Source organism: Micropterus dolomieu, linkage group LG22 (assembly GCF_021292245.1).
Source record: "Micropterus dolomieu isolate WLL.071019.BEF.003 ecotype Adirondacks linkage group LG22, ASM2129224v1, whole genome shotgun sequence".
In the NCBI taxonomy this organism is placed as follows: domain Eukaryota; kingdom Metazoa; phylum Chordata; class Actinopteri; order Centrarchiformes; family Centrarchidae; genus Micropterus; species Micropterus dolomieu.
The window spans coordinates 15,555,208-15,575,867 of NC_060171.1; the positions used below are offsets into that span (position 1 = coordinate 15,555,208).

The 20,660-nt window shown below is 42.9% G+C and overlaps 1 protein-coding gene across 1 annotated transcript; it reads right to left on the reverse strand.

Annotated features, from left to right (window-relative positions):
- Positions 1 to 811: 811 nt before the first annotated feature.
- smad6b (SMAD family member 6b) lies at positions 812 to 20,540 on the reverse strand. Its single transcript, XM_046038000.1, has 4 exons — positions 19,074 to 20,540; positions 16,213 to 16,269; positions 15,454 to 15,531; positions 812 to 1,715 (listed from the first exon to the last, which is right to left on the reverse strand). Exons 1-4 carry the CDS (start codon positions 19,870 to 19,872, stop codon positions 1,174 to 1,176), a joined length of 1,476 nt encoding a protein of 491 aa, XP_045893956.1. The 5' UTR covers positions 19,873 to 20,540; the 3' UTR covers positions 812 to 1,173.
- Between the last annotated feature and the right edge of the window lie 120 nt (positions 20,541 to 20,660).

Genomic DNA, 20,660 nt, shown 5'->3' on the forward strand with positions numbered 1-20,660 from the left:
CCACATCCACCTTGGCTGTAGTTTTTAAGATTCCAGTAGGCTTGTAAAACTTCTTGGTTTCTCTGCATACATTCCAGTATCACTGTGGCGGTTTCAGGGTGCCGCATCCCTGGTCAGTTATAACAACGTCCATTATAAGACGAGCTAGCTGTGGAGACCTGAGACCTGTGACCACGTGCCAATGATGATGTGCTGAAGGAGAAACACCTTTGGAACGATCGCCTGACTGCTGAGCCTGAGTAGTTTCCTCATTTCCTCCTACAATGTCCTCCATACACCGTCTCCTCTCAGTCCTCATTACTGGGGCTCCTTAGGACCTCAAGGACATGTGGATCTGTTGAGCTAGCTTGTCTTAACATCTAGTGATGAACTTGATCTAGATGCTACTGAATACATACATATCATTAGTTAATGAACTCCTCTATACCCACAACTAGTGCAAATATAATACTACTCTTCACAATGACCATTCTGAATAAACAGTGAAATAATCGCTCTGATCATTTTCTGCTTGGCAAGTTGAATATAAGTAAAACAGCATTTCAACTGGGAAAGAGGATCTTAACAATCGGTTTATGTCAAATGCCACACTAGGTCATACACCAGATTTCAGTATAATGCATGAGTATAACATGTGGTAAACGAGATTTGTGATGGTTTGTATTTTAAACAAATCACAACAGCTAGGGTTAAGTATATCGGTGTCCAGAAGACATCAATACACTTGTTTTGACACCAGACAAATAAATCAGAGAGAAATATTGAATGTGTTGTAAACAAAGAGCTAATGATGCAGACCAAACAAAGAGAATTATTATGCGAATACTTTATTATCAATGTGTGAATGGTGTTAGCTTGTTGTCTGGATATTAATAGTATATGAAAACTATACACCAAATCCAGACTCATTCTAATTTTGCTGTATAATTTCTCAAGTTGGTATTGAAAGATTCTTTATCTTTATATATATTTATATATATAATATATATAAGCCAAAGTGCATTTTCCGTTTTTTTTCCTCTTGTCCATATACACATTGCACCATACATAAATAATTACATTGTAAAAATGACTCCGTATTTACAAGTATAATATATATTTCATATAATATATAAAACTTTATATTAAATCTAGGTAGATGATATTTGGGATAGTTTGTGGGGTCCGTCTGTGTTATCTATGGTTGTTGAGGAGGATCTCCAGCCAGCAGGGGCAGGAGGTGATGAACTGTCTTGAGTAGCAGGGGCCCCAGCCCTTAGCAAAGCTGATGCGCACACTGTTGGGGTCATAGGGTCCATCCAGGAGGTCAGCCTCTGTGGTGTGCCTCAGGAGGCATGAACGATCATAGTCAAACACCTTGATGGAGTAGCCTGGCATCACTTTTCGCACCACCAGAGTTCTGCTGTTAGGCACGTCCAGGGTAGGGGAGTTGACAAATATGGGGTGCTCACTGCGGTTATATGCCCAAACGCCGTCTGGCTCTTTACTGAGAAGGATGCCGTATCCGATTTTGCCTCGTGTGCGCTGAACGGTGCTGCTGCGGTGTTCCAGGTTGAGCTGGCCCAGGCAGAAGCCCGTGCCCTGAGGTAGATCATAGAAGATGCTGACGGAGTGCTCGTACACTGTGTAGAGGCGACCCACACGTGTGCGATGCTCCCAGTACGCCACGTTACACCAGTGGCTCTGCTTAGGAGCATCAGGTGACATACTGGCATCTAGAATAGACAGAGAGACAGTCGTTATACAAGACATAAACAAAAGCAAACAGGCCTAGTAAAAAGGAAGGCTTACGTTTTAAGGGATTAACTATCTCTTTTTATTGTTCAGAGCAGTTGGCCACATTATAAATACTGAAGGAGGAACTGTATTGAAATCTAAGCCTTGTATAAATACCAGCGCACATCAGTCCAACACACACACACACACACACACACACACACACACACACACACACACACACACACACATAACTATACATATCCTGGGGGTGGAGAGTGGAGGGAGGTCAAACTGAAGACCTGCAGTTTCTTCCACTGCCTCGAGAGGGCAATGTAATGATTAAACACCGACCACCCAGCACAGAGGCAGTCACTGCTACTCACACATGCTCTTTCAAAACAGATCATGTTTACTAAAATGAATGAAGGAAAACACTCAGTATTTCCACTGAAAATTGGCAAACAAGTCCCTGCAGTAGTGTACTGGGCCTAGATTCAAAACCTACTTACAACCGTTTGAAAAATCATTGTTTTGCCTGTGCACGTTTCAGTAAACACTGCTTAAGACAAAAACACTTTTTTCTCTTTACAGAGGAACAAAGTCGGCATCTTATTCTTAAACATGTCTGTCCACTAAATCAGCTTGTTAATTCAGTTTTCATGGCTGCAGTCTGTGAGCTCTTTTCAGTGACAGCCCTCAGCACTCAAAAGAGAGTTACTGCTCCCTAGGTAGACTTCTATCTTCCCCATACTGAACAAACACTGCACTGTCAACTACTTTCAGAGGATGCTTCAGTCCACCCTGCTTGAAGCTGTAATACATTTATATTGCTCAAAAAATCGGTGGAACCAGGAGAGAGGCTGGTGATTGAAAAGAAAAAAGAGAGGAAAAAGATGAAAAAGAAGAAAGTCTCACATTTGTCTCTTCACCCTTTACTTCTGGAGAATGACGGTGCCTCTTTCTCATCTTCCCTCATCTTCCTCACATTCCACAGAGTGGGGGTGACGGGAGAGGGCCAGGCAGGGGGTCCCCCTCCCCCTTCACCCAGCTCTTCCCCCTGCTGTGGGCCCAGGGACGGCATTCAGCTCCCTGACAACTTAGCACAAGCCTGTGACCCGCTGACCCCCCAGCCTTCATGCTATCAGCTCCCATTAACTCACACACAGAGTGATGCCATTATTTTGCTTCAGAGAGTCTATTGGCACAGAGGATTTAAAGCCTGGGCCTGTGGCCCCATTCCTTTCAGTCTCTCTGCTCTCAGGGCTTAATGACCGCCTGCCCCATTAACAAACGCCTTTAAGGTGGAGCATCGGAGATCCACACTCAACAAAATGCCTCGCTCACCTCCCACCCAACTAAACCGTTCTGTTGAGTGACCCACACTAGTAAAGTTTATACAAAGATTAGCAAAAAAGTTGACCAGACTTGCACAGACAAAACGCCTGCTGGTTCACGGCTCTCTGTGTTGTGAAGGGGGAGCAAAAGAGTGAGTGGGGATGTGTGGGGGTGGGGGGGAGCTGCAGACAGGCTCTCTGTGTGTTTGCGCACACACTGATGGCTGAAATGACCCCCTCTCTTCAGGGGCCCCAACATGCATGTGCCATTAGTGAATTCCACACTCCAGCTCCTCCACTCTGAGCCCAGCTTTTACTTCGGCGTGGCTGGGCCACACAAAGAACTCAACCCCTAACTTATTTATGACCCTCTATTGTCTCAAATCAAATGGAGCCCACACATCAAGGTAAACTCACTTTGAAACTATGCACACAAACACAAAAGACCAAATGGCTATAATCTCCTCCTTTTTAGATGGGAAGAAAAAAAGCAAAAACAATTTGGTTGATAGTGTCTAGTTTTCACACGTTGCCTGGAACGTAGGTAGCCAGTAAGACTGCAAGGACCAGGAAGTGGAACGAGCTGGACAAAGGTTAGAAATGTATCAAATGTTAAGCCTGAGCCTGAGGGAAGACAATGAGCACACCATGAGCCAGGCCTTTTCCTGTCGCTCTGTTGTGTTAAGCGTCTACGTGTGCCTGTGCGCACATGTGTCTGCTTGGACGGGGAAGAAAATCAGCAAGCATGTTTGTGTTCTTGTCCTGAACTTGTGTGTTTTGGCTAGGTGGCGGTGCTGAGGTGAGAGCTCTGAGAGAACTCATTAGGATCTCTCTAACAGTGAAGAGCAATCACTAATCGGCAGACTGTTTGGACAACATCTCCACAGCAACTATGGCCTCCACTCCAGAGCTCAAGCTGCCCTCTGCTCACCCATCTTCAAATGCTCATTCTTTGAGATTTTGAAGGAAGCCTTGTTCCCTCAGCAATGTTTGCATGATCTGTAAATGTTTGTCTACATTTCCCAAATTGATGTAAGAGAATATGAAGCCAAGTTTAATTATTAGTATGTAACCAGAAACTGATGCAGATGCCGGGCCAAGGCTCAAACATATAAGTCAGACATGAGGCGAAGAAGGGAGGGCGTGTATTCCTCTCCTCTGACCACAGCAGAGACACCCAACTCTCTTCGACTCCATGTTGGGCTTTGAGAGGGTCTGCTCAGGGCGGAGCCATGACAGGCTGGGAGCAATTACTGGTGCTCTGCATCCATTTAACCCTGCCACCTTTTAACAGCTCCGTTTACCCATTAGAATAGTAGCGCATGTTATTTTTGTTATTTTATTCTCAAAAGCCTCTCCTCTTAGTGTCAGTCTCAGAGGCGATGGACGCAGCCACAGTATGGCTGCTGCACTTCCTGTTCCTGCAGCCAGGGGCATCAGAAGGAGTTAATTGACTCTTAAGGCCTTACATAACCAGATTTTACATGCTACTTGCAAAAAAGTGGAGATACATAGATCTGTGGAAGCTGTTTAGTCTACAAAAGTTTCCATGCCAACATGAAATACATGGAATAAAGCAGCTAGCACAGTTCTAGCAATATAAGGATAGTCTCTGTCTGGCTTTCCCTTAAGCGCCAAGAATTAACAGATTTCAACACTCAAAATATAAAAAGCCCACTCACACAATGAATTAAATGTAGCCAGGGAAGCCTCTTTTCGCACGTACTACATTGTCTCAGTATACTCACACAGTAAACAGAGATATTTAACGAACACTACTCCAACCACAGAAAGCATTTGGTGTGCAGAGCTTTATTTCCATAACAAGACGTGAGCTCCATGGAAACCATGTAAAAATGTTGATTTTTCTGTTTCCCTGTGGTCTGTTTGATTGGAGGGATTCAGAGTATCAAAAGGACGACATCAGATCTGACCACAAACACAGACTTATATCAGCTCGCTGGAACTCAGAAAGCAAACAATGACACATGCTCAAGTGTCTGCAAAAAAAGTATTGAAATGTCAGCTATAAGAGGTATTGGTTTAACATAAATTATTATTTATCTGCATGAAAAATGAGAGCGCAAGAATTCAGATACTTTTCTGAAGAGAAAGTAGCTATAATACAAAAATTCTCCATTACACTTAAAACTTGCAATGTTTAAATATGAAAATGTCACTTAAGTAAAAGATGTGTAAGTATTATTAGTAAAATGTATTAAAAGTAAAAGCACTACTCATAATAATAATAGCATATTACCTAACATATGAGCCAGCTGGCTAACACTGGCCCATTTACCGAAATGTTGATTAATGTGCGTTGTCACTATTACTGATGCATTCATTTATAAGTTGCTTTTTTCTTTTTAGTTTTAGTTTGGAGCTAATTTAAACTTTATATTATTTTATTTATTTTTTTTACATTTTATGAATATGTCCTTGAATAGTTACATTCTTCCACTGAAGATAATATAGACTACTGTGATTCTTATGGGCCAAAGAAATGGCAAATACTGATCATGATCATAGCTATTAAATCATTTCCCTCTGTTATGAAAGAAGACCAACATGCCATTAACACACTCCTTAAATATGCCTACGTTAAACACAACTTGCCCAAGCCTTTTCCACAGGTTTACATGTGGAAAAAAGCAGATCGCCCTGCTATGAGTTCCTTGCACTCGAGGGCGAGACTGGATAATTACTACTAAGTACACACAAATTGTACTTGAAAGTTTCAATGGCAATCCTTGATGATCATCCAGTAATGCTTTTAAAGACAGCATGAAAAGGAGAGGGGAGGAGGAAAGGGCAGAGGGAGAAGCAGAAAAGAGCTGCCCCGGGGTAAACACAGCTCCGCAGCCTTGGAGTGAGATGAATGGGAGGCCGAGTGTCAGGGACAGGCAGACAAACAACAGCTTCCCCTCCGTGCTAACATCTCCCCACCAAGCTCCGGGGCCACCTCCATTATACTTCATCTCTCCTAATCCAGAGCGGGGAGCAGAGATGAACTCATTCCTCCAAAACTTTGCTGAGGAGGAAAAAAGAAAAAGAAAAACACTGTTGCCAGTTCCTTTAAGCAGCGCAGTTGAGGGGAGGAGAGCAGCAAGGAGAGGAGGGGGAACAGCAGTCTCTCATCCTGTGCCAAGGATTAGATTCCCCTCCAGCTATTAGACTCTACCCAATGAACTGATAGAATGGGGGGTTGGTGTGGAGGGGGGGTATGAGGACTGTGTGTGTGTGTACATTGTGGTTATGTGCATGAAAATGTATAACAATTTTTTTGTGCATTCCTGCGCACCCTCTCCTGTAATTTGTTAGATTTAACCTTCTTTCAAGTGGAACTAAAGCAAAAGCCTCTCCTCCAGCTCAGAGTATGGTATGGCTTTAATTCTGTAGACAATGGTTCCTACAGGCTGACTATAACCCCTGAGCAGGCCACATTTAGGCTGGCGTCTGGGCTATCGCTGCCATCAAAGTCAGCTTTATCAGACAGACACGCTAACTGGAGCTGCTCTTATACGTCTATGGATTTTTCTCCCTGAGGTCTGGCCTTTCTCTCTACTGAGCGAGAGAGAGAGAGAGACAGAGAGAGAGATGTGCTGGGAGAAAACACTGTGGGAGCCGGAGAAACTGAATCCAGTCACCAAGCCTGGTTGGTCACAATGGGAATGCTTTACATTGTCATCCACTTCCTCTCCACTTTCCCTCTGTTGCTGTTTCGGGATGACCCCATGAGGAAGGAAAAGTGCTGTACCCTTGATGGCAGATAACTAACAAAATCCATAAATTAAATCAATAAACAACAGAGGGTGTAAAAAGCACAGGAAACTAAGGAGGCTAATATGGAGGAGCCGTCTGGGCGCATGAGTAAGAAACCACTGGTTTTAGGGAGAATGCTCTTTGTTTTGGTTTTTAGTGCTGCACATTTCCTCATAGTTTCCTCCAAAGCTCTGCAATGTGTAAGAGACATGGAGCACAAGTGATGGTGGTGATGCAAGTGAGGCCTACGAGAGTCCTTCAGGGCATGTAAAAGCTCTGTGAAAACTGCGGGGGATGTTTGTCAATGTCATATCTACAGACAGCGTTAAAGGCCAGCGAAGTCTAAGAGAGCACAGAAATCAAAACACTGAGTGAACATCCTGCTGGGTGGCTGTGTCCTTTCACCTCCTCCTACAACCTATCTGTTTGTGTGCGTGTGTGTGACTGCGTTTGTTTGCGAGTGTGTGAGGGAGGAAGGTTCGAGCCACAAAGGCTGGAGCGTTTGAGTAAAGGAGACCCTGCACATTCCTGAACTCCCCCCTCCTCCCCTCGCTGTGCCTCCTAACTTCCTACTCTGGTTAGGACTGAGTGAAGCGGGCGGTGCAGCAAGAAGGTTTGCCTTCTTTCTTGAGGTTTGAGCATCTTGTTTGCTGTCAAATTCTCACAAAATCACACGTCACGTGAGAGAGGACGGGCTGACTGTGTTGTCTGAATCTTTTACATACACACTAGTGCTTTTATTATATTCATACTTTTCTTTAATCAAAAAACTAGACCCTACACCGAGGGAGGAAACTGGCCTATATATTCAAGCTATATGCTATAAATGAACAATAACAAGGAACTCTATTATTACGAGTTATATTAGTCTGACTAATTTAAGGCGAAAGGCAGGTATTCGGTTTCCACCGGGCTGGGAGGTGGACCAGTTATGATGGACAGCATTTGCCGTTCAAACAATGGTTTTCCTATTGATCGGCCCAGTGGATCAGAGTCTGCGAGGAGAATGTGTTCTGTCAGGATAATGTGGCACCAGAGTTTCTGTTTCAATCACAACACTTGCTGGTCTGTAACCCACACTGCTCCACCGCGGGCATCCAGACACCAGCTCAACCAAACAAAGACTGTTTCCCCCATCTCCCGACAAGTCAGCCCGTTCACAACAAGCAAGACATTCATTAAAAATGCAGGAGTGAACATTTCCAATTATTCACAAAGTCCTTCCCTGTCAACATCTGCAAAAAATCTTGAAGCTAAAGGGAATGGCAGGATTTCATTAAGTAAATTATGTGCTGGCAGTCACTGAGAGGGGAAGAGGGGGAAGCTACAGCCAGACCTCTAATCTAAACCGTACCCTGAAATGCGACAGCCTGACTGCACGTACTGAGCCACACAGCCAAGTCTTCAGAAATGCACACAAATAAAAGATAAGTAAAACACACATTGCAAAAGTAAATATAATGTTCCCTGGGGAACATAATCAATGAGAATGTTCACATAACCATGTTTATGACTTGTAACAACTACTACTTGCAAAAACTTGATCCAACAGTACAATGTGCCATGTCAAGTTGTGCTTTGTGTAGAACCCGAGGACATACATACTTGTACATACTCGGAAAATAAAATACCTTTGTCAGAACAGTGTGCTAAGCCATTGTAAACAATATATTATCAGGGGTGTTTTGCTGGACCATCATTCAAAATAAATGTTTTCTGTTTAGATTTAAAAGCCATCATTTTTCGGGAACAAGATCAAAGATGTCTATCATACTTGGCCCCATGTTAGGACAAGGGAGTGGAATGAAGACATAGTTCCAGTAGATCAAGTTCAAGATAAAGAAAGTGAAAAACTCAAGTCTCAAATCCCTGTTTCTCAGTTTACACATGTACAGTAGAGAGAAAATTAACAAAGCCTTAATACACTGGGAGTTTACTGTTTACCCATCAACAATGAGCTCCTATCCTTTCCCTCTGGCTGTAAAAGGCTTGTGTAGAGATGTCGAATGACATGGGCCCCAACAGTTAATCCACACACAGCATTCTGGAGGCTCAAAGAATGCACTGGCTATTCTGAGTTTTAAAAATACTGACAGCCATAGGTTCAGGCACAACTGTCAATGCTCCTCTGGGGAGGAAGGAAAAAAATCTTGAATCTATTTTCGCCAGCAATCAGACCACAGGCCTAAATCATAGCTGGCCAAGGCCAGTGTCTGGATTTATAATTGTGGGTAAAATGGTCAGAAAATAAAAACTGCATCCACAACTGGCACCTCCTTTGCTACTGCTTGCCAAGCGTTGCAAGGCTAGCAGTGGCCAGCTCAAATGGAGTATTGTTCCCCCTCTCAGCCTTGAGAGGAGGCACACTAAAACACTAAACTAACAGTTGGGCATTCCTTACATTTTTAATGGCATTGCACGCTCTTTATTTGTTGCTGTAACCCTGTGCCCTGAGCTGAATGAATGGAGCTATTGGTGGAGGCTGGTGCTACGCTGCGGTGTGAAGGAAGAGAGGATGGTAACAGCAGCCCTCCCTGAGCACACGACAAGATTAGCTCACTTACTTTGTTTGCTAAGGTAGAATATGGGACAAAAATTATAGCCTGGGCACACCACCTGTTATTTCTACAGACTGTACTATCTGTGTGGTAAGCCCTAAAATGAAACACAGTCCACCTTATCATGACTGAGCACAGTACACTCGGTAAATTCAAATGAGTTTGAATTTACATGAGTATGAGTTTAAGACTCATAGTCATGTATGAGGCTACAGATTTATCTTTATCTGTAAGCCCTTCAGAAGTTAGTCAAACACCCAGCAGCACTGGCACCACACTGGCTTGCCAAGAGGAGACAGATAAATACTACGTTCAGCAGGCTAGTTTCTGTTGACATGTAAGGTGTTTCAGGCCTCTCCAACGACTGCTTTAGATTAGCATAGCTTTCACTCTGCACGTAGAGGTCACATTACCTCACCTCATCTACGACCTGTGTTGCGAGTTCTGAAAATCAACTCTTATAGCAAATTCAGTTCAGATCTCAACACAACTGACAACTACACCCCCTCCTCTCCATCTATGTGACAATTTAAGATGCTACAAAGTGCTTACTTCATTTCCGCTGTTTGACACAGATGGCTCACATTAAGGAGATTTCTCTGCTATAAACCTGTAGTGCCTTGTTGTAAATGCTGTTAATAATGACTTGCTCTCATCTTGATGTGGCTCACATCATAAAGTCTCAAAAATCTGAAATACAAAAAGTATTTATTTAACAGATGGGAAACAAACTACACTGCAATCATACCACAAAGAATCACAGAGATACAAACACACAACACCCTTCCATACACAACAACAAACATGTTAAATTAATGAGCTAACAGTTCACATAGATTGTGTACGACTCCACTGAGGATCCTCAATGTCATAACCCCTGAGAGAAAAAGTTGAAAGTGGAGGTCTGACACACCACAGTCTAACAATGCTGAGAAAGGGAAAATGAAAAATGGCCTTATCGTTCTTATCAATGGCTCTTTTTCTATGTGTATTATGTAAGGGGAAACGGAAGCCAGCCTCCCAGGACAGGAACGGATACTTGAGACGAGGACTGTGGGTACAGGCCCTACACCACTACAGAGAGAATAGAGCACTAGACCCTTCAGGATGTATAGCTACAACCCTCCGCCCCCCAGCCCAAAATGGACTCTGCAAACTGGACATGACAAACGGATGAGGAGAGCCCCCATATGTCCCCCGAGATGCTGGCCTTCTCTTCAACATTCCTCAGTCTCCCCCCGCTGTCAAAGGGGCAATTCACCGCCTTGCACTGCTACAAAACCCAGGCAGCTTTTTAAAACAGGATGTTTGTCTGAGGCCTCCTTCCCCTCAAATAAACAATCCGCAAAACCTGATTTCGGGAGGCAGGGTGGAAGCACTCGAGTCACATTATTTCCACATCCCGTATCCTGGAGCATTGGGGCTCCTGAGGGAGTGTGGGCGGCCAGGCGCTGGGAAGGCTCAGGGCTGCGGTGGAAACCTGAGGCCATGTGCCAGGCTGCAGGGGGAGATGAGCCCAGGCTGCATCACTCTAGGGTCTGTGAGGCGGAGCAGGGGGATCATGCCTTGAGGAGGGGAGGGGGACATCGCTAACATGCTGATGCAGTTGTCAATCCATCAGACCATACCTCTGCTTTAGAACTGCAGAGTCAGCCCCACATGCCCTGATCATGAAAGCTATCTGCACAGCGGGAAATAAATACTTCATATACTCAACACACTGCTTTGTAAAGTAAACCACAAAAGATAGATGCAGGATGACAGTTATTAATATTCAATTGAACATGATGTTCTCTGAGCTAGAAATGATCATTTGGCTGGAGATTTGGGTGTGCTGTTAATGATGTCACCTTCTATTATGTCACTCAGAATCACTCTCAACAGCTCCGGAGAGAAAAAAATGAAATACCAAGGCCACTGCAATGAACTAAATATATGATCTAATACGGAGAAACAGAACGAGAGAGGTCAGAACAAATTAGAGGTGCAATCTATCCCAATATATCTTTTCTGATGTGTGTAGTATATATGCTATTTAATTAGTCGCTAGCAAAAGTGGAATCACATGCCTTCAAAGTCAGATCAACAAATACGGGTCCAGTCTAATCTATTTAATCAAGAGAAGCATCACATGCCTTGATTAGGCGGTCTAATTACTCCACACATTTCCACTGTCTCTGACACAGACAGAGGGAATGGTTTGATGCTTAGCGCTGGACTCTTCCTGACACAGACAGGCGGGCTGTGATTAATATTGACTGCACAATTTAATTTGCTTTGCTATTGTGTGTGAATGTATGTCAGTATGCATCTGGACTTATAAATGTATAAACATAAGCTTTACAGATGTGTTTTCGTTGTACCAGCTCTTGCGTGTTGTTCACTGTTAACTTCCCCGAGCAAACTGTTGCGTGACTCACATGAGGCCCTTCCCATCTATCTACTAACTGCCTTGTTCTGCCTGGAAGAATCAGTCAATACCAGAATAGACCTGACACGGTGCCTGTCTGCAGATGAGACATCCAGAGAGACAAAGCTGGCCTTTCCTCCAGAGGCATGGAGGCAGACAGAGGTGAGCACTGTGTGATTACTGTGTGGGAACCCTGACAACCTGCTGATGCCCTCTTCCCTCCAGTGAGTGATACAGCAACTCTGCTTAATCCACGTCTAACAACTTTCAGTCTTTCCGCTCCTCCAGTCCAACTTTCCTACACTGTCAGGAAGGGGAAGAAAAGAGGAAAAAAAAGTCAAGCAACTCAGGTCACTCTGCATGCCTTCTGGTCACCTGACAAGCAAATCTGAGGGAGCCCCTCCACTCACATTGGTGATCACAACTCACACCGACATGAGCGTGTACACAAAGTGTTATGCTGACATATTCCACTCAGTTGGTTGAGGACACAACCTCTGATGACTGAAAATGGAGGAACACTGGAGCCATAATCTTACAATAGTCTAAACCAGGCACAGAGGTGAAGGCCTGCATCAATTATTGTACAAAAACACTGTTAATATTGTAATCGCTATAAACGGTGACACATATAACTCTAAATATAACTGAAATTCTAAGCAGCAATGCAAAGACATCTTGGCATGCCTCCTAACGCTGAGAGCAAGAGCTGGCCAGAGCAGTGTTATAATGAAGAAGTGACAAACATAAAGAGCCCCCAATGTCAGAGACAATGTGACTGACATAATAAAGTCAATGTGTAGTGTCATACAGGAAGCAATGAGACCTGCTTCAAAGGGTTTCACTCTGATGTCCACACGACGAAGCCCAGGCAGTGAGGAAACAGGTGTGCAGGCAGACTGGGAGGGTGGCACCAGCAAAGGCACATTCCCTCACACACACAGTACTAAGGTATACTATGTATGCACCGTCTCAAAAGCTAGGGCCCACTCATGATGTAATCACAGAGTGCCTGCTGGGGCTGTCTCTCTCCCACATTGTGACACATCCATATTTAAATAAAGCATTGTGAATGGTTCAGATGTCGGCACAGTAACTGGCAGTATGAGTATTACACTGAGACATTATTACAAGAATGTGCACATGAGGAAGCTTTTTAAGAATGCAAGAACACTGTATCCGCAATTAAATGTAACATTAACATAATGACATGGTGTGTATTGATTTTAAGACATATCCCATATTAACATGAAACTAAATTATCTAAAGAATGAAATAACTTATTTTTAAATACCACTGAATATATTCGGAATATTGGTTGATGTGGAAGAACAAGTTTATCTACCAAACCAACCAGTTCCGATCTGTTTTTCTTTTCCATTGTGTGATGCACAAGAATGCTCAGTGGGTATTTCTGTAGCCCTGGGCTGCAAACTGTAGTTGATTATTTGACTAACCCCCACCCATCCATACAGTACCCCCCAGACCTGCTTTTAAGAGGTTTACTTATTCCTGAGGGGTGGAGTCTCCAGGTCAGCAACATGTTCAACACAGGATAACGTAACATTATACATTACAAAGCTGTATGTTAAAGCAGAACTAAGTAAGCTTTATAAGGAGGCCTTCCGGGCTGTTGGTCTTATGATGGAATTTGCTCTGACAAACTATGGCCAAACCTGGCGAATCTATATCATTGAAAAAGATGCTAATAGTTCGTTTCACTCAACGTGGACACTTCTTTTCATCTAAAACCAAAGAACCATCATACAATCCAAATGCAACATGATCAGAGACAAACTGGCTACACAAATTAGATCACAGCACGGAAAACTACCACCCTGTAGCGCACTGGTCATTCTCTTTCCCAAGTCCAAGTTGCTGAGTGTGTCACAGGCAGTGCAGAATGATCTGGCCCGGCCTGTACAAGCAGCAACACAGTTGGAAGAAACCAAAGCCGAACATTTCTAGATCCTCCCTCCTCACCACAGTCTCTGAGGAATTGTGGTGCGCGCTCTGACAAGCCCCTCATTTGTTGACTCAGGGAGTGTCGCCGGGCCATGCTGAGGTGGTGACAGCATGTGTACTGGAGAGGAGGGGGCCCTTTCTGACTGAATACTTCACTGCCAGGTAGCCATGTCAACTGCTCAGTGTGCAGGCCTCTGAGCTATGGCAGACCCTTGAACAGGAAATGCTGTTCCCTGCAAACCCCAAAATGAGGGCTGACTCCACATGATACCAAATGATACTGTGCATGCTAGCTGTGGCCCTTGTATGCGGGGGGAGGCATGCTAACTTCATACCATGAGAAAGGAGTGTTTCATTTCAAATCAGAGGACAGGACTGTTTCTACTCGCTTCCTTTGGTGTGGCCTCATTCACAGGAGCAACTCCATTTCCCTGAACCCACCCCTCCCTGCAGCCCAGTTATAGCCAGGCTAGATAGAGTTGTATGTGTGAATGTCTGTGCACATGCATGTGCACAACTACGTGTGCTTGTGTGTGTTTCTGAGTGAGCTTGGATCTTATTACAGTTTGATCCCACTCAAATATTTCTGAAAGAAAAACAGAGGAGGGGAGGCCGGCTGTGTCCAACGCACACGCCCCGCTGAACCTCTGCACGGCTCACAATGAAACCTTTATCTATAAAGCTCGGACTGTTCATAATGGGCCTTAATGAGAAGGAATAAAGTGCAACATCAAAATTAAATTACCTTCGTAAGTTTGCGTTTTCATCCAGACATTCAATCGCTATGCAAAGTAGAGCACTGAACTGTTGTTAAAGAACACTCTGAAAGAATTATACCTCCCTTTTCTTTTTTTTCAGCTAGACTTAATTTAACCATTTCAAAGCCAGTAAAGCAGGACAGTGCAATGCTGAATAGAGTCAGAAAGCTCTGTGATAATACAGTGATTCATAGATTGGATTATTCTGATTTAAGGCTATATGCACAAACATCCATATAATTATACAGGGACTGTTGTACAAAGACATGGACAAACACATCAGCATGGAAGAAACTTAACTCTTATTTACAAATTAACGTCTGTCTTATGTGCTTTATTACTCAAACTATCACTTTTAATCTTAGTTCAGTGAAAATGCAAAGCCCCTAATCCATGAATAAATTATATTTACCGCATGGATAATTTCACCATCAAGATTCTGTTTTATTCAAACAAAGAACATAACATTTTCACACATGTTGCTTTCAGTGGATGTACTTTTTCATGTTATGTTTCTATAGTAACGCAGTCAGTCTTGTCCAGTTAATGAGTCACTAAACCAGCCCTTCTACTATAAACAGATGCTCACACATGTATCCAAATTAGAAAAATTAAAATGATTAAAACCTGTATTCACTTCTATGCACTGATTGTCAAACCACACGTCTGCTGCTGACAGCACTTGACCATCCAAAACTATATAGTATGTCTACTGTGCTGACATAAATAAATAAATACCCCTTACTCTTCTGCACTCAAATGTAAAGGACAACAGAAAAAAATGCACTTTAAAGTTCTCTGAGTAACATAAGTTCTAGTTTAACAAATTACTAATTAGTTTTTACAGACCTGCTTCTCTGGCAAATCATCTATCTCTAAAATCAGTGTAAGATATTTCTGATATAAATTCCTTATTTGGAGAAAAACGATTGGAGAAACAAACCCACCTGAGAATTCCCCTGGTGTGATGTTTGGTGAGCTGGCTGCCTCAGTTTCAGTGTAAGACAATGTGGAGTCTGACAGATCTGTGGGGAATGAAAGAGAAATGAGCTCTTCATCTCCAGCTAGTGACAACGACTACTCTGAACTTATCATCAGCCCAAGAGACTCAACGGCTACATCTGTGTACCTCTTCATTTCACCAAGAATTCGAAACAATTAACACCATGTTGGGCTTCATTCCAAGGTGGATAACCTGGCAACTTCTTTAACAGGCTTTACCTGATGACATCCCCCCAAATGCCGCCAGAAACCTCAGCTGTACTCAGGCTTGCAGCCCCAGCTAGCAGCCAGGCTCCAGAGTCCCAGCAGCCCACAGTACATACTACCCACACTGGATCTGGGAGGCATGCTGACATTATGCCACATGCTGGCCTATGTCTCATCTTGAAGGTCTCATCTCATGCAGTTTGCCAGTAATGTGCCAAATTATACAAATTATAGCCATTAAAATCCTCCACATTGCATTATTCCTGTTTCTTCCTGTTAAACCAGGGACTAAACAAAAGACTGACTATATACAGGCTGTAAATATCTGTAATTATGAATATTTAAAAAAAAGAATAAGAAAATACATAGTAATAAGTAATTCCAGTTTTATAACTAACTGGTTACAAGTCAAAACACAGAAGATCAACTATTCACAACAGAATTCAGATGAACATCAATAAGTAAGGATGAAATAAATCTGTTTGTGTGTCACTTACCCAGTGGCTTGTGTTCTTCATTAGGGGAAAGCCTCGAATAAGGAGGTGGGGGTGATTCTGTAACACAAAACAGTCATGTCAATAACCTAATAAAGGGATGAAATGCTCTTTAAAAGAAAGAAAAGTAAAACCCAATTGCTGCCGTAAAGTCATTAAACTAAATAAGATGTTAAATTCAAACTTGAATTAACTGTTTTGCCCTGCAGTGTGAAGTTACAAAGTCTACACTCTTCTTTGCACATCTAAAGATCCAAATTCATTCAATGTTATCATATTACAGCAATTCAAAGGTAACCAAACATTTTTACTACATTTTTGTAAGGCTATAGTCCTTTAATCTTTAATAAAAGCAAAAAGAAACATGCAAACACAACAAACTTTAAGCCATCATAAAGGCATCAACAAATACTTTCAATATTTTCCGTTCCATTTCCAAGTAGACACCAGACTACATCTCAGCTCTTCCAGCTTTGTGTCTGCACTTCAGAATTTGATTACTTTGTTCAACCGCTCATTAAAAAGTTAATAAAGCCAACTGACAACTACACATTTGTTTCTGTTATTTAAGCTTGTATCTTTTAACCAAAACTGTCGTTACAACACCTACAGAGACTAGCCATAACTTTTAGTTAGAAGTTTAATGAATCAGAGTGAAGCAAGAGATTTTTAACTTCATTGCGTTCAGAGACCTTGATTTTCTTCAATAAAAAGAGGTGAAATGAAGAGAATAATTTGCACAAGAAGGAAAGAAAACTTTGTGAGCACACTGTGACCTCGCCTACAGGGAGAAGGGGAAGGAGAAAAGCATAATAGCAGCGGGTCCTTTAAGAGTGGCGGCAATAATTGCTGGGATCTGAACTCAGTCACTCAGATACAGCTAGTCAGCCTGGCGCCAGTAGTATGCAAACTGTATATTATCACCACTCCTTCACCTAAATAGCATGAGGCGACCTCCTTAGGACAAAAGGGCTTTTAAAGCGCAACTTGAAACTGATCTCATTCGAATAGTATAATGACAGGCAAAATAAAAGGAAAACGTTTTTGTTCACTTCAATCCAAGCTCTCTGCCACACATTATATACTGTTTAATTCTTTTAAAACTCTTACATAAAACCTACAAAAGTAGTTTATTTTCCAAATAATTTTAAAATCAAACACAAGCAGGCTGAACTGCAGTTGAATGGTGCTTTAACACAACATGTTTGTAGGCATAATTTCAGTTGTTTTACAAAGGATTAGAATGTTTTTCAGTGAAACATCTTTCATGTATTGTATGTAACTCTCGTATTCCTTACTTCCCCATTTGCAAACAATGTAAAAACCAGTGATTAAGGTCTTGATTCAAAGCCCCCCTTCTTGAATAGCATGAAAGAAATACCAGCTCTATCGGGCCACGCATGAGCGCATGTGAGCTATGTCTACTACGAGCCTTAGTCCCAATATGGGGTATGTGCCCCTCTCCCTCTTCTTACAATTCATCTTGCTAGTTTTAGTGGAAACAAACTCACAAAGCAAAGCCTGCCATCCACTTCAGCAGGGTGATCACATGCTACACTGTCTAACAGTCTATTCAAACTAACAAACACCACAGTTTATCAGTAAATGTAGAGTTCTATATAATAACTTATCAAGTTGGACAGTATGGTGGGACATGTGGGTCAAATCCACATCAGTTTCCCACATTTGCACGCTATGAATTCTGATATTGTTTGACTTATGACTCTGAAGTGCTTGTCACAGCCAGCTGGCTCTAGTAAACATGGATGTTATGGAAAATCCACCCCCTTTGCCAGTGGGAAGACAGAAATACTGACGCTTGCATCTTTACACATGATACCACTCCTGGTCATCGGGTCAGCGGGGTCGTGCGGCCCAGCGTTTAAGGTTTGCCAAATCACAGGCCTGTCACCTGCCAAAATTGAATCTGTTTAATATAGGTCAGGGAGGTTCAGCCATAGATAGCTCATTGATAGGGAAAATAAAGCTCACATTGAGACACACCACAGATGTCATGTATCAGTAAAGACTTAAACATAGAAGAGTTGTAAGGATGGCATCAGTCCAAACAAACAGCCTTCCTCATCAAACGGCTTAGATTTCGCAGGCCAGTGTGAGTGATGCTCTGGTGTTGCACCACACTGTTCAAATACAACTTTCTAGGCAACTAAAATCTTCAAAAGTGACAAACATATTAAAAATGTAACAGAGCATTTTGGCATTTTTCCCAAACACACTAAACTTCATCAAGATTAGATCAGAACAACACCTAACAGCAACAAAGTAGACAGTCTCACATTATGTTTTGTCAAATCTACCTCAGCTCATATCCCTTACTCCACATGATTTTATTATTGTTCACCTTGCCATAAGGATGACTTTAGTAATTATTAACTATATAATCAAATGGCCTGCCTCTGTATGAAAGTTAGCCAAACAATACCAGACAAATAAAGCTGGGTGATAGTGAAAGATATTCTGAGCACATTTCAAGGTCCTTTACACTTTTACAGTCTTGAAAAGTTCATTTCTGCCAGGCAACTATCAATATGACCTTTGAAGTTCTCTTTATAATATGTGGCAAAATTTTAAATGCAAATGGGCAAAAAAAAGCCTACTTATTAAGATGTATCTGTAGGATTTACTTGTAAGTTCATAAAACCTAGGCATGTCGAGAAGATCCTAAATGAAAATGTATAAGCAACTATGGTTAAAGACAAGAAAGTTAGAGAAAACCTATGCTGTAAAAACAGACAGTATTATGGTTATCTACCATCTGGTGACTTTACCCCAAAGGCAGCATCTACAAAGGCCTGTAAGGTGCTACATACAAACAAATTCTGTGTCCTGGCAGATGCACTTACCTGGCCCACACAGCCTGCTGTAGTGATAGGGGTTGCAGCATGCTGTTGGACTGTCCAGGGCCCCAAAGCTCTTACACTCACAGAGTGGTTTGAGCTGGGCAGGGTGCTGGAGGTCGGACCAGCGGTACAGTTTACACACAAGCAGCTGTGGGGATGCCACATGGCCACCCAACCTAAGTTCTGTCCGGGAAATCATAACACAGTCGCTGGGCATCCCTCCTCTGGTCTCCACTGCTTCTAGTAAGGTATCCAGCGCCCTTTCCTTCAGCCTTTTCAAAAGAGAGTATGTGGCTGATTTCAGTTCTTGCTCCAACACCGCGCGTGGCATTGCCTCCTGCGCCTCAGGAGAGCTGCTATCCCGAGGTCCAAGGTTCCTCAGCACAAAGTGACAGGACCCTGGGTCCCTGGTACCCTGAGCCGTCTCTGGACCCCTAAGCTCGGAGTGGTCCCGGTCTTTAAATAAGCAGCACGTCACTGTCCTGCATTCTCCGTCCCGTATAGAGCGGGGGCTCCCCTGCTCCTGGACGCACACTGCACCCCCATCTTGGTCCGACGTGACCCCCAAGCCGCTGCTCTCCACGGGGCTCGGGGTGCACACACCCCCTATGTCCCCTACAAGACACCCGCTAGGGGTCATCGGTCTGAGCTCCGTTTTGGGAATTTTCTCTGGGTTGTTTCCGAACAGATCGTCCCTACAGCCCTCACTAATTTTGCCATTTCCATCTTCCCCTTCTGTATCTGGGATCAAACGGCTTCTCCAGAGTCGCCGCACAAGACCTGAGCGTTTCGTCCTGAACATACGACAACTTAAAAATCTATATGGGTTTTTTTTTATTCTTGTACGGATATCCGAATATTACAGATACTTCTCCGGTCGTTGCAAAACATTAATGTCTCTGAAATGCCGTGCAATGCATGCACAGCCAACTGACGAGCATTGGTGGCAAAACCGCAACATTAGAGAGACGGCTGTTTTGTTACATCTAAAACAACAAAAGCGCGCATTAAATGCACTGCAGCATTCCGATCAAAATGCATTCATTTAGCCGATAATACTCAAAAGAATCAAGTGACTTATTATCCAGGATCGCTGCGGAACAGACTGTTTGTATGTTTGTTACGAACGAATAAAAATAGTAGAATACATAATAACATAACATAATATACTTCGTGACATAATCCAAAGACAGTAGCCTTCAACCCAAGACGGCAACTTGCAGCCTGAAACAGTTTCGGACTTTTAATAACCTCAAATCTACTTTCTACACCGGGACGTAGAGCATGAGGTACTTCGAGGCGATTTAATCCCAAGAAAATGCACTAGAAGTCAGGATCCTTGTCGTCTTCTCGAGATGTCAGTGCACTTCTTTTTTTAAATGTATTTATTTTATTATTATTATTTTTTACAATCCCAACAAAATATCCATGCGAGCAGAAATTACATGAAGAGGATCAGTCCGGGGCTGAATCGCGCTCCTGCTTCTCTACTCAGATCTAAACCAAACTGAAGCCCAGATCCCTTTCTTCTCTCTCTCGCTCTCTCTCTCTCTCTCTCTCTCTCTCGCTTTCTCAACCCCCCCCCCCCCC

Bases quoted from the DNA above. Each gene is read 5' to 3' on its own strand.
- smad6b (XM_046038000.1), bottom strand. From the start codon at position 19,872: ATGTTCAGGACGAAACGCTCAGGTCTTGTGCGGCGACTCTGGAGAAGC. The intron at 15,532-16,212 runs GTAAGTGACACA...CATTCCCCACAG, and splicing joins TGAAGAACACAAGCCACTGG to ATCTGTCAGACTCCACATTG. The intron at 1,716-15,453 runs GTGGGTTTGTTT...TGTCTATTCTAG, and splicing joins CACACCAGGGGAATTCTCAG to ATGCCAGTATGTCACCTGAT.